This window comes from Macrobrachium rosenbergii, chromosome 15 (genome assembly GCF_040412425.1).
Source record: "Macrobrachium rosenbergii isolate ZJJX-2024 chromosome 15, ASM4041242v1, whole genome shotgun sequence".
NCBI lineage: Eukaryota > Metazoa > Arthropoda > Malacostraca > Decapoda > Palaemonidae > Macrobrachium > Macrobrachium rosenbergii.
The window spans coordinates 8,667,360-8,678,268 of record NC_089755.1 but is presented as its reverse complement, the minus strand read 5'-3'; the positions used below and the strand labels follow the sequence as shown (position 1 = coordinate 8,678,268).

At 34.8% G+C, this 10,909-nt stretch overlaps 1 protein-coding gene across 1 annotated transcript; it reads right to left on the bottom strand.

Annotated features, from left to right (window-relative positions):
- Window positions 1-2,328: 2,328 nt before the first annotated feature.
- On the bottom strand, window positions 2,329-4,007 carry LOC136846245 (sericin-1-like). Its single transcript, XM_067117050.1, has 2 exons — window positions 3,917-4,007; window positions 2,329-2,759 (listed from the first exon to the last, which is right to left on the bottom strand). The coding sequence occupies exons 1-2, from the start codon at window positions 4,005-4,007 to the stop codon at window positions 2,329-2,331; spliced, it is 522 nt and encodes a 173-aa protein (XP_066973151.1).
- Between the last annotated feature and the right edge of the window lie 6,902 nt (window positions 4,008-10,909).

Below are 10,909 nucleotides of genomic sequence, written 5' to 3'. Positions count from 1 at the left end.
GTTATCATGATGGAACAAAATTCTGCGGTGCAACTTTCCTCGACGTTTTTTAGCCAATACAGTCTTCAGTTTTTGCAAAACACCTTTGTAGTAGTTCCCGGTGATTGTTTTTTGTCCTTCAAGGAAATCAATCAAAATCACTCCTTTGGGTCCCAAAACACTGTTGCCATAACCTTCTGGGCAGATCTCGCCACTTTGAACTTCACTGGTGCAGCTGAACCTCTTGGTAACCATTGCTTTGATTGAATTTTACTTTCTGGGTCATATTGATGGATCAAAGTTTCATCTCCAGTAACAATCCGGTCAAAAACTCTGATTCATTTGATTCAATCTTCGTTAAAACTGCAAGAGAAAGTTCAGCTCTTTGATGCAGTTGGTCTTCGCGCAACGCTTTTGGGACCCAACGTGCTGAAAGTTTACTCAAACCAAGATTTTCATTTAAAATTGAAAATGCGGAACCATGGAGATCCCAGTTTCATTAGCTATCATATCGATAGTAATCCGACGATCTTCATCCACTAGATTCTGCACCAAAGCCACAATTCTTTCATTTTTGCAGTCGATGGTCTTCCCTCTCTTGAAAATCTTTGAGGTCCTCCTGACCATCCTTAAATCGTTTTATCAAATCATAAACAACTGATTTTAGATGGAGAAGAATCTCCATAAACTTGTTGCAAAGCTTCAATAATTTTTCCTGGTTTCCAATCAAGCTGGTCAGGAACTTGATGTTAGCTCTCATCTCAAAATTTTTATTTTCCATGGGTTCAAGAAGTTACTTTTCTGAAGCAGATGTTAACACCACGGTAGCAAGAGGATGATGACTGAGGTAACAAGTCTATATGGATTACTACATCACAGATAACTGTTTACCAAGTATTTGGGTTGTTTCATTCCTGTGTAAATACACATTCAACAATTTTTCCTGGAACTTTTGACTTACCCTCGGGAATATATATATATATATATATATATATATATATATATATATATATATATATATATATATATATACACATACACACATATATATGTATATACTGCATATGTAAATGTGGTAAAATATATATATATATATATATATATATATATATATATATATATATATATCTATATATTATATATATATATATATATACATATATATACATACATATATATATTAGCATTATATACAACACTCTGAAACTAATCATATAAACACTTAAATAAATGAATAAATATTACTCTTAAAAATGTGTTACGTCCATTTCATTTTCTCCCTCCACTGACGCCAGCTGTCATAATGAGAACATATTAAATAAACAAAATCTCGGAAGCAGCCGATCACTGCAATATATTTATAGCGAAAGATGAATTTAAATTAATTCCTAAGTAAGAGGAATGTGTTGAACTTATTTTTTAGAAGAAATATTATATCAAGGGAAGTTATTATAATGTTCTGAATATCACTATGTTAAATTCAGGATTGTAGTACACAACTGCATTAACGCAAAGTTACTGAACATTTGGGAGAAATTTGTTCCATAATAAACGCAACTTTGGATAACTGTTAAAATGCGAAAAAAGATCGTATAGAGAAAAGTCTTATTATTATTATTATTATTATTATTATTATTATTATTATTATTATTATTATTATTATTATTATTATTATTATTATTCAGAAGATGAAGGAACCAATTCATATAGAACAAGCCCACCACAGGGGCCACTGACGAGAAATTCAAGTTTCCAAAGAATATTGTGTGTTCATTAGAAAGAAGTATCAGAAGGCAAAGGGAAATACAGAAAGAGGAGATCACTTATTAATAATGGAAAAAATAACTTAACAAATTAATAAATATCTAAAGAAAGAAAGAAAACGATGGTAATGCAACTGTTCTTTTGTTTGTAAATACATTTTGTTCCTTTTAAGGTCAATTCGGGTTGGACATGATGGTGTACATTCTGGGTTTTCAAGAACCCAAATGATTATTTCTATAATCTGAGGAACCAGAGTTTGAGGAGCCAAAGTTTCAGGAACCAGAGTTTGCCGATCCAGAATTTGAGGAACCAGAGTTTGCCGATCCAGAATTTGAGGAACCAGAGTTTGGGGAACCAGAATTTGAGGAACCATAGTTTGAGGAGCAAGAATTTGAGGAACCACAGCTTGAGGAACAAGAATTTGAGGAACCACAGTTTGAGGAACCATAAATCGAAGAACCAGAATTTGAGGAACTACAGTTTGAGGAACCATAAATCGAAGAACCAGAATTTGAGGAACCACAGTTTGAGGAACCGGAGTTTGAGGAACCAAAATTAGAGGAACCAGAATTTGAGGAACCAAAATTAGAGGAACTTAGAATTAGAGGAACCAGAATTTGAGGAACAAGAGTTTGAGGAACCAAAATTTGAGGAACCATAGTTTGAGGAACCAGAGTTAGAGGAACCAAAGTTTGAGGAACAAGAATGAAAGGAACCATAGTTAGAGGAACCAGAGTTTGAGGAACCAAAGTTTGAGGAACCAGAGTTTGAGGAACAAGAGTCTATGGAACCAAAGTCTGAGGAATCCGAGATTGAGGAACCATAATTTAAGGAACCAAAGTTTGAGGAACTAGACTTTGAAGAACCAGAATCTGAGGAACCAGAGTTTGAGAAACCAGAATTTGAGGAACCCAAGAATGAGGAACCATAATATAAGGAACCAGAGTTTGAGGAACCAGAGTTTGTGGAACCAGAGTTGTCGAGAGCAGAAAGCGGAGAGAAAGTCAGAAAGGACGCTAAAAGATGGCAATTAGCGCAAGAAATAAAGAATAAAGAATGAGAAGAACAGGGAACGAGAAGGGGGAAGAATAGAAGAGGAGGAGGAAGAGGAAGGAAACGAGGGATAGAAGGCAGACGAGAAGAAAATATTAACGGGAGTGCCATGGGTGGCACAAGAAGAAGAAGAAAAAACTGAGGAGGAAGAAGAAGGGAGAATTGAACATTTACCAAAGATAAGAAAAAATAAGAAAAAAGGATTAAAATTTATAATTTATATAACCTATTTTAACTGACCTAACTATCTATTCGTTATCTATTTATAATAATTTATTATCCGTACATATTTTCATGACTTGTAATCATATTCTTCCAGTAAGTCTTGACAGAGTAGAAAAAACGAAAATGAATAAGCTAAACAAATAATGACTGGATCTCACTTTCCCGATAAGAAGAGAGTTTGACCGCGCTGAAAAAAGAATTAAGATAACGACATTCAATTGCAGTAGTAAAGTATATACATTATTAACGCGGAAAAGTATTCAGGCCTGTTAAATATGTCTATCATATTTTTCCTTCAGCTATTATCATTAGGACTGAAGCACTGTCCAGAGCATTTACACGAGCCAGTCCAAGACATTTCTACTTTTCGACAACCACATCTGCGTGTAACACACATTTCAGTACAACTGCATCAAGGGTTAACAAAACTGGCTTCATTTGACCATTTACTAGCTTCCAGCCACATTCGTTGGGTTTTGGAATTGTTGGATGAGGTTTTGTTGCTTTGATATCACTTGTTGGTCGAACACGTTCTTGAGTGACTCCTTTAGAGAACAAAACATACTCCTGCTTTATCTGTTGTCATACCCAGGAACCTTGTACAGCAAACGTACAAATCTCGCCACCTCGGCCAAAGATTCCTTTGATATGGGATCTTCCCCAAGGCCTAATAGATGTGTGGGATGATCCAGGTACACAGGTAATGCTGTCCTCTTTGTATGTCCAAACAAGAATGATGTGGTGTCCGAACCAGTGACAGCATGGAATGACAGCAATCACTTTGCTGTTTGCTCTCCTTGTAAATTCCACCTTGATATAATGTCTTTCACAGGTATATACTTTAGTGCATTGCTTGTTCCAGCTTTCATTATTACTTCTTATTTTTTTGCTGTACCACTGTGTGCTATAAGGAGCAACATGACATCAGTATCTGGAGACCATACAACAACTGTAGGTGATTTTGTGTGGACGCAATGCAAGATCATTCTGGTGTCAGCTTCTTCTTGATTACTTTAAAGATAGCTGAGATCTAATTCAGCATGACTGCAGAGAACATCATCAGCCTTCAGAAGACCACCAGCAGTAACCACACACTTGTTTTCTGGAGCATATTTAATCAGGTCCCGAGAAAGAAAATTTGCAAGAGCAGCTTTATTTTTAGGGTTGCAGAGAAAACTATTCCACTCATGCAGAAGTGGTACATCAGCATCTTCTATTAGTCGTCGGATTGGTTTGCTATTTTGTCTTCTGGAGCGTGTGCCTTGCTTTACAGATTCCTGGTTATATCTGTCAAACACCACATCAAAACGTGAAAAATGGTGACCATACTGAAAAATTCCAGCATTGAACAGTTTGGAGGAATCACCAAAGGTACCAGCCATAAGTTTGTGTGACTCATCGAGGGTTCTAACTAGTGCCTGGCCATGAGTGACCAAAGTAGAATCATTAGTTACATCAAACTGGTCAGAGCAAGGTACACCCCGCAACAGCGCATCCATTAACAAATGCTTCTGACCAATTCTCAGATCTCCACTATTTCTGCTAGGGACAAAGGCATTGGTAACAACTCGTGCTTCAAGATTTCATGTAGGTCCACATCTCTTCCAGCAGCATAACAGATAACCAGCTTTTGTAGAACAGATCTATCCACTTTTAAGACTTCTTTTTTTTTGTCAATCCGATTTTTTCACTTCTCAGAGCTTGGAAAATGTTGCCGGAATGTTCCTTTTCATTGGATTACGAAAATTTTTGTGCTGAGAAATATCCTCAGCTAAAGGAATCTCTCTCTGGTAAAAAATTGTAGCTGTTCCTGTCCAAGAATCTGTACAATCAATAGTGATTCCTGTTTCTTCAGTTGGTTGCTAAAATGAGTGTTCACCGTGTATAGATATATAGGCGCGACATTTAATTTCGGCAATATTCTTCCAATGCCAGTTGGAATGAAAAATCTACCCCTCAATCAGCCGCCATTTTGTTTTGGCTCTCACGGGTTAAACAAAAAATAGAGAATGTTATCCACCAGAATTGGATTCAGCACCCTCAAATTATGTAAAAACAGGTGAATAACAAATTCTACTAAAAAATGCCAAGCCCTTCATTAAAAAGGGCCCTTTTTGAAATTTGGACCTAGACTATGTGTGTAAATATCGGGGCAGCTAATAATATAATCACGAGGAAGATAAAGATACAATGTTCCATTAATGTTCATTGTGATGGGACAAAAATCCATGCCAGCAAAATCATTCTTCTAAACAGGTGTCATGATGAATCTCTTTGGCAAAATATTCAAATGGTTTATCATTTACAGTCAACTGTCCAACCTGCCTTAATTACAACTGTTGTTGCTTTAGATTAAGCTGGTTTTATGCCAGCGCCTGCTCTTGCTCCTAGAGCATTCTATAGGTGATGCTATATGGAAGATGTATGAAAACATAGTCGCTATTAGAAATGAAAAATATCCGACTACTTATACATCGAAACACAAAACTACATCACCAAAGATACTAATATTGGAACTGACATGCGTCAAGTTTAGTTATTTTTCTTATGGATATTTCTCAATTTCCTTTTCCTTCCTGGCTGCTGTCCAAGTTGGCCTTGCAGCATTCTCATTTTCTAAAATAATAATAATAATAATAATAATAATAATAATCAACAAGTCGAACCAATTGGCAATAATGCAGAAACAGTATATGACCGTCGCAAGAGTTATTCGTGGATAAAAGAAGCCTTTTGAAATGTAAATACCGCACTATATAATGAAAAGCCTACTTCACATCATAACATTCAATTTCCACTCAGATATACATAGAAACACAAAGCTAAAGAACCAAGAGCAGGAGGCAGCGTGAGTCAGACACAACGTAAACAAAACGAAACTTGGAGTTAACAAGAAATGATATTGCCTTTAGGAGTCTCCAAGCAGCCTTTTCGCTTCTTCAGCCCAGAATTGTTCTTACTGAGTTTCCAACTCGGGAACAGTTAAGCGGAGGAGAGCGGAAACGATCAACAAACCTCACTTTGGCCAGGAACTGCTTCTTCTTCTTCTCGTCTCTTCTTTCGCCAAGACTCAATTTAATACTTTTCTTTTGTGACAGGTTTTTCTATACTTGCACTGAATAGCCTGATTGTCTCTAAGTGGAAGGTGTTATTATGCACAGCTGTTAACATGAGCATCTGCCTGAAAAAATGATCCAGCTGAGGGGAATAATAATTCCTTTATTCCTTTTATCTCTTTGAAGGCATTTCTAACGGTAAAAGGAAATTTAACTTCACATTTCAACGGTTTTTTTCTGAAAATGGTTCTAGTTGATATATATCCCTTATTAAGTTCCTTTTCATCATCATCATCATTTTCATCATCGCCTCCAAAGCCGCGTGACACAAATGGTTTCTGTGACATTCCGCCACTCACCTCTTTCCTGTGCTTTGTCTTCCACAAATCTCCACTCGTCTCCAGCCTCCCTCCTCATAGCTCTCATCCAGGTAGGTCTGGGTCACCTTCCAATTCACCTGGTACCCACAGGAGCCCAGGAGCCCAGTTGATGCTATCAAGCTCTGTTCTCCCAGTCAAAGGACATGTCCAAACCATCTCCATCTCCCTTTCATCATTATCTCATCTACATGTGGAACTTCAGTCATTTCCTTCATGGTATAATTTCTAAATCTTTACTGTCTTTTGAGTCTTAATATTGTGTTTAAAGTTTTATTCTAAAATGGATAAAGTGTTTGAGGTATGGTCTCATTGTTATTTCAGGATTCATGTCTTTTAATGGATGGGAATAAAATTTATATATTATGATTTATGTCCTTAGTCGAGTGGTATGGCAAACTATCTGAATAGGACTTGAAAATAAGAAAATATTGATTAAAGATGAAGGTAATGTAAATAAATATGGGAAAATAAAGTTAGGAACAAGAAAATGTAAGATAAAGGGGTTGCATGCTTACACTGTCATTAGTGTGTGTGTGTGTGTGTGTGTGTGTGTATGTATATTCTTTTCCTAAAAATATACTGCTTTTAATGACCAATAAGGATCAATAAATGTGAAAAGGATAAAATCTTTTCCTTATGCTGTTTTACCCAAACATGAATTTCTACACACTGCAGAATTAAATATATATCTAAAGTCATATCACCTGAACTACAGAAGCTAAACACAAGAGAAAGTTCTCTAATTATTGCATAAACGATCTGTATTCCAGACATGGATTTCTACTCACCTGAACTATATATACACATGTAATCAAAACTAAATAAGTTAAAAAGAAAGACAGTTCTCTAATTACGCCATAAACGACCTGTGCTTCTCCCTAATGCCTCCGGAAGAACTAAATTTTCAGCCGTAATTCACAATAACAGTTCATTAACCTTTCCTTGAACGAACTCATCATCAAATATATCCAGGAAGGTAATGATGCTTCCATATTCCAGAGCAACGGCCTCTGCTCCGAAGGAAGGGGGCAAAAACCTTCCCCGAAGTCATTTCCTGGAAAAATGGCTGAACTCTTAAACGTTTTAGCCTGAGGGAGAGACTGAAACTGAGTCTGCAGAGACAAAAAAAGTCTTGCATTTTCTTTATGAACGTTGCCGAATCACATAAACGTTCATCATATTCTTTGTTTATGTTTGGAGTCCGTTCTCTCAGACGGTTAGTTGGTTGGTTAGAAATTAATACAGAATAGATAAATAGTGAATAAAAATTTGTTAAAAACTGAGAAACGTGGAAAATTGCGAAAATTAAAAAAAAAGAAAAATGAAGAGCTTATTAATACTTTTATGTTTGAAGATACAATTACAATTTGGGACTTTCTGAACGTATCTATGGTGCATCACTATACAGTGACTGAAGATCCACAGTTACCTCTGAGAGTAAACTCTGTATTTTGACTTATAACATGATTGTGGATTTTCACTCATTTTTAACAAAACTCGTCTTGGGACATTTCTTAATATAATCCCTTGTTGTGGTTATGAATGTTAGAGGAATCAGCCATAAGTACAAAATTAATTAATAATACTGTATAAAGGTTCATTCTTTAATATAACCCATTGTTGTAGTTTATAAATTCAGTGAGGATTCAGTTTTAAATATAAAATCTGTAAATTTCTGTATGAGATGGGCTCATTCTTAATAATATATGAAAATATTTATAATTCATATAGGTAGAGCAATTAGATATTAAAACGACATTTGTAGCTTATACCATATGAATCACGATGATGTGATAAATTTCATTCATAATATGGAAATATGAAAAAATAAAAACGCGCTTGGTTAACATGGAAGAGGTATTTGATATCGATTCTAATTACAAATACCTGAGTTCGATAGTGATTTGTAGGTGGGAGTCGGTATCTACTTATAGCTCCCTTGACGGCCAAGTGGTTTAATGCACGTCATTGTAGTCCTGAGTTCTTGTCTGCCGTGGTTTGAGCCACGAGACGACGAACTTATCAACAAAAAGATTCCCCTTCGGGTAACACATATGAAAATATAGTATTGCCAAGGTAGAATGAATTAGACATTAAAAGACATTTGTATCTAAGCATATATATATATATATATATATATATATATATATATATATATATATATATATATATATATATATATATATATATATAAATGATAATATATATATATATATATATTATATATATGAGTCGTTACATCAAAAAGGAGTTCATTAATGCAAAAATACACTAATGACAGTTCATAAGGTTTTATCAAAACTTCAAAAGCACCGTTTCATTTTTAAAGCAAATACGTTCATTACTCTAGAGCTCACATTAGGAACCTTAGATTACAAGTCTACTTTTTGCTTCTCTTGTAAAATGGAGGGAAGGGGGTATTCTCATATTTAAATGAGATAAGGATTTCCAAACTTTGAATGAATTTATGAATTTTAAACATAGTCTTTGTATTATGTTACCAGATAAGAAAAAAGACATGATTAAATTTTTATGATGCGTAATAATGCCATTTGAAAATGAAAACCGATGAAAATGTAAAACATGTTTCATGGATTATCTTGACAAAGAAAAAAGAAATCTGGAAGGAAACGTGATAATATTATGAAAATGAACACTGGTGAAAATCTAATATTTTTGATGACAGATTCAGCCGCCTGGGCAGAACTCCCTATGAAGTATAAGAGATCAATTGTTTAAATGAGTGCCACTAGTGAATGATAAGAGTGAAGATGAGTGAAAAATATGAAAAATGAATGGCTCAATAATGAATAAAATGTTTTCTTTTTGTACTTCATAAATATTTGTTTAATGGATATCGGCATGTTTGTAATGGCCTGCAGTAAAATCAATATAGAAAAATCAACATAGAAACAAGTAAAATTTAATACGACATTTCATAATTATAATGATATAATAATAACGTTGATTATAGTAGTGATAAAAATTGCAACATTGAAAATAAAAATACACACGCAATCAACAACAGGAAACAAAACCACAACATAAGGAAATCCTGAGATAATTGTGAGAATTTTTAAAGAATAAAGGATAATAAACAGTGAAAAAAAATGACTGAAAATAAACTACAGACAAAACAAACTAATAAGAGAAATGAAGTACCTTTAAAAAAGTTTGCCTCTCTAAAATATGAAAATGATATTGTATTAACACTCACCAAAACTGAGGCAGCGCTGAGTTCCTGAAAATGCAAAAGAAAAAAGAACAAGATTATTAATCGTATTATAAATAATGAAAATTATTAATAAATAATATAATACAGTTAGATTATTGTTATAATCAAAAAAAAAGTCTTCCTTGTATCTACATTGCAAAAAATTTTTCCATTTACTTCTCTTTCCCTTCTTTCAACTCTCTCTCTCTCTCTCACAATCTCATCTCTCTCTCTCTCAGAGACATATCCCAGAAAGTGAGAAGATTCAAGTCATTTCCATATTCCTGAGCAAAGCAACAGAGAGAGAAGAGAGAGATTAGAGAGAGAAGAGAGAGAGAGAGAGAGAGAGAGAAATAGATTTTAGAGAGAGGGCACTTTGTAGATACAGATATTTCATAAAACCTCCATTTTTAAAAATTAAGAAACATTCACCAAAAAGAGAGAGAAAGAGAGAGAGATAGAGAAATTAAAAGAGAGAGAGAGAGAGAGAAGAGAATTATTTAATAAATTTATTTTGGGAAAAGACGTCAAACAAAGTTACATATTAGCAGTTAAAAATAAAATTATATCAAAAATCAAAACAGAAAAAATTACAGCATTGAATTATCAGTATATCAGTTACAAAAATAACATATATGAGATCGTATTCCATTATCACAACAACTGCAACAAATACAGTTTAGCAGCCATACATCAACGTGATTCAGTAAAGTGTGGATGACGAGTCAAAATTAAGTCTAGGTGGTCATCTTTGAGTAAAAATTGGACAGGTTTGAAGTAAATTTTGTCCTTGAGGTAACAGATTCCTGACAAATGGGGTAATGAAGGCAGTAGTGTTCAAGGTTATTGGCATTATATGGTTACTTGCAGTTTACAAAGGTGTAGTGTGGTAATCTGGTGTCTGTCCAACCTGCCACACGGATCGATATCCCAACCTTATCCTGGCAGTTACGACATTATGCCTACGCACCATGAGTCCACGTCGCCGGTACTTAATGACGGCTCTGCAGAAAGTTATCATGATGTTGTATGGAAACACTAGTGCCCCTCTATGCATCCCTAAAAGCTGTCCTGTACAGGCAAAAGCTGCTGAATATATTCTATGTTTAAGGCAGCGAGATATGAAAGGAACATTTCTGTCATCAAGTTCAAGTGTGTGTAGGCAGCTTTATAAGACTGTCCACCATGTCATTCCCAGCAAGCCCAATATGGGAGGGCATCCATATGAAGGACAAGAC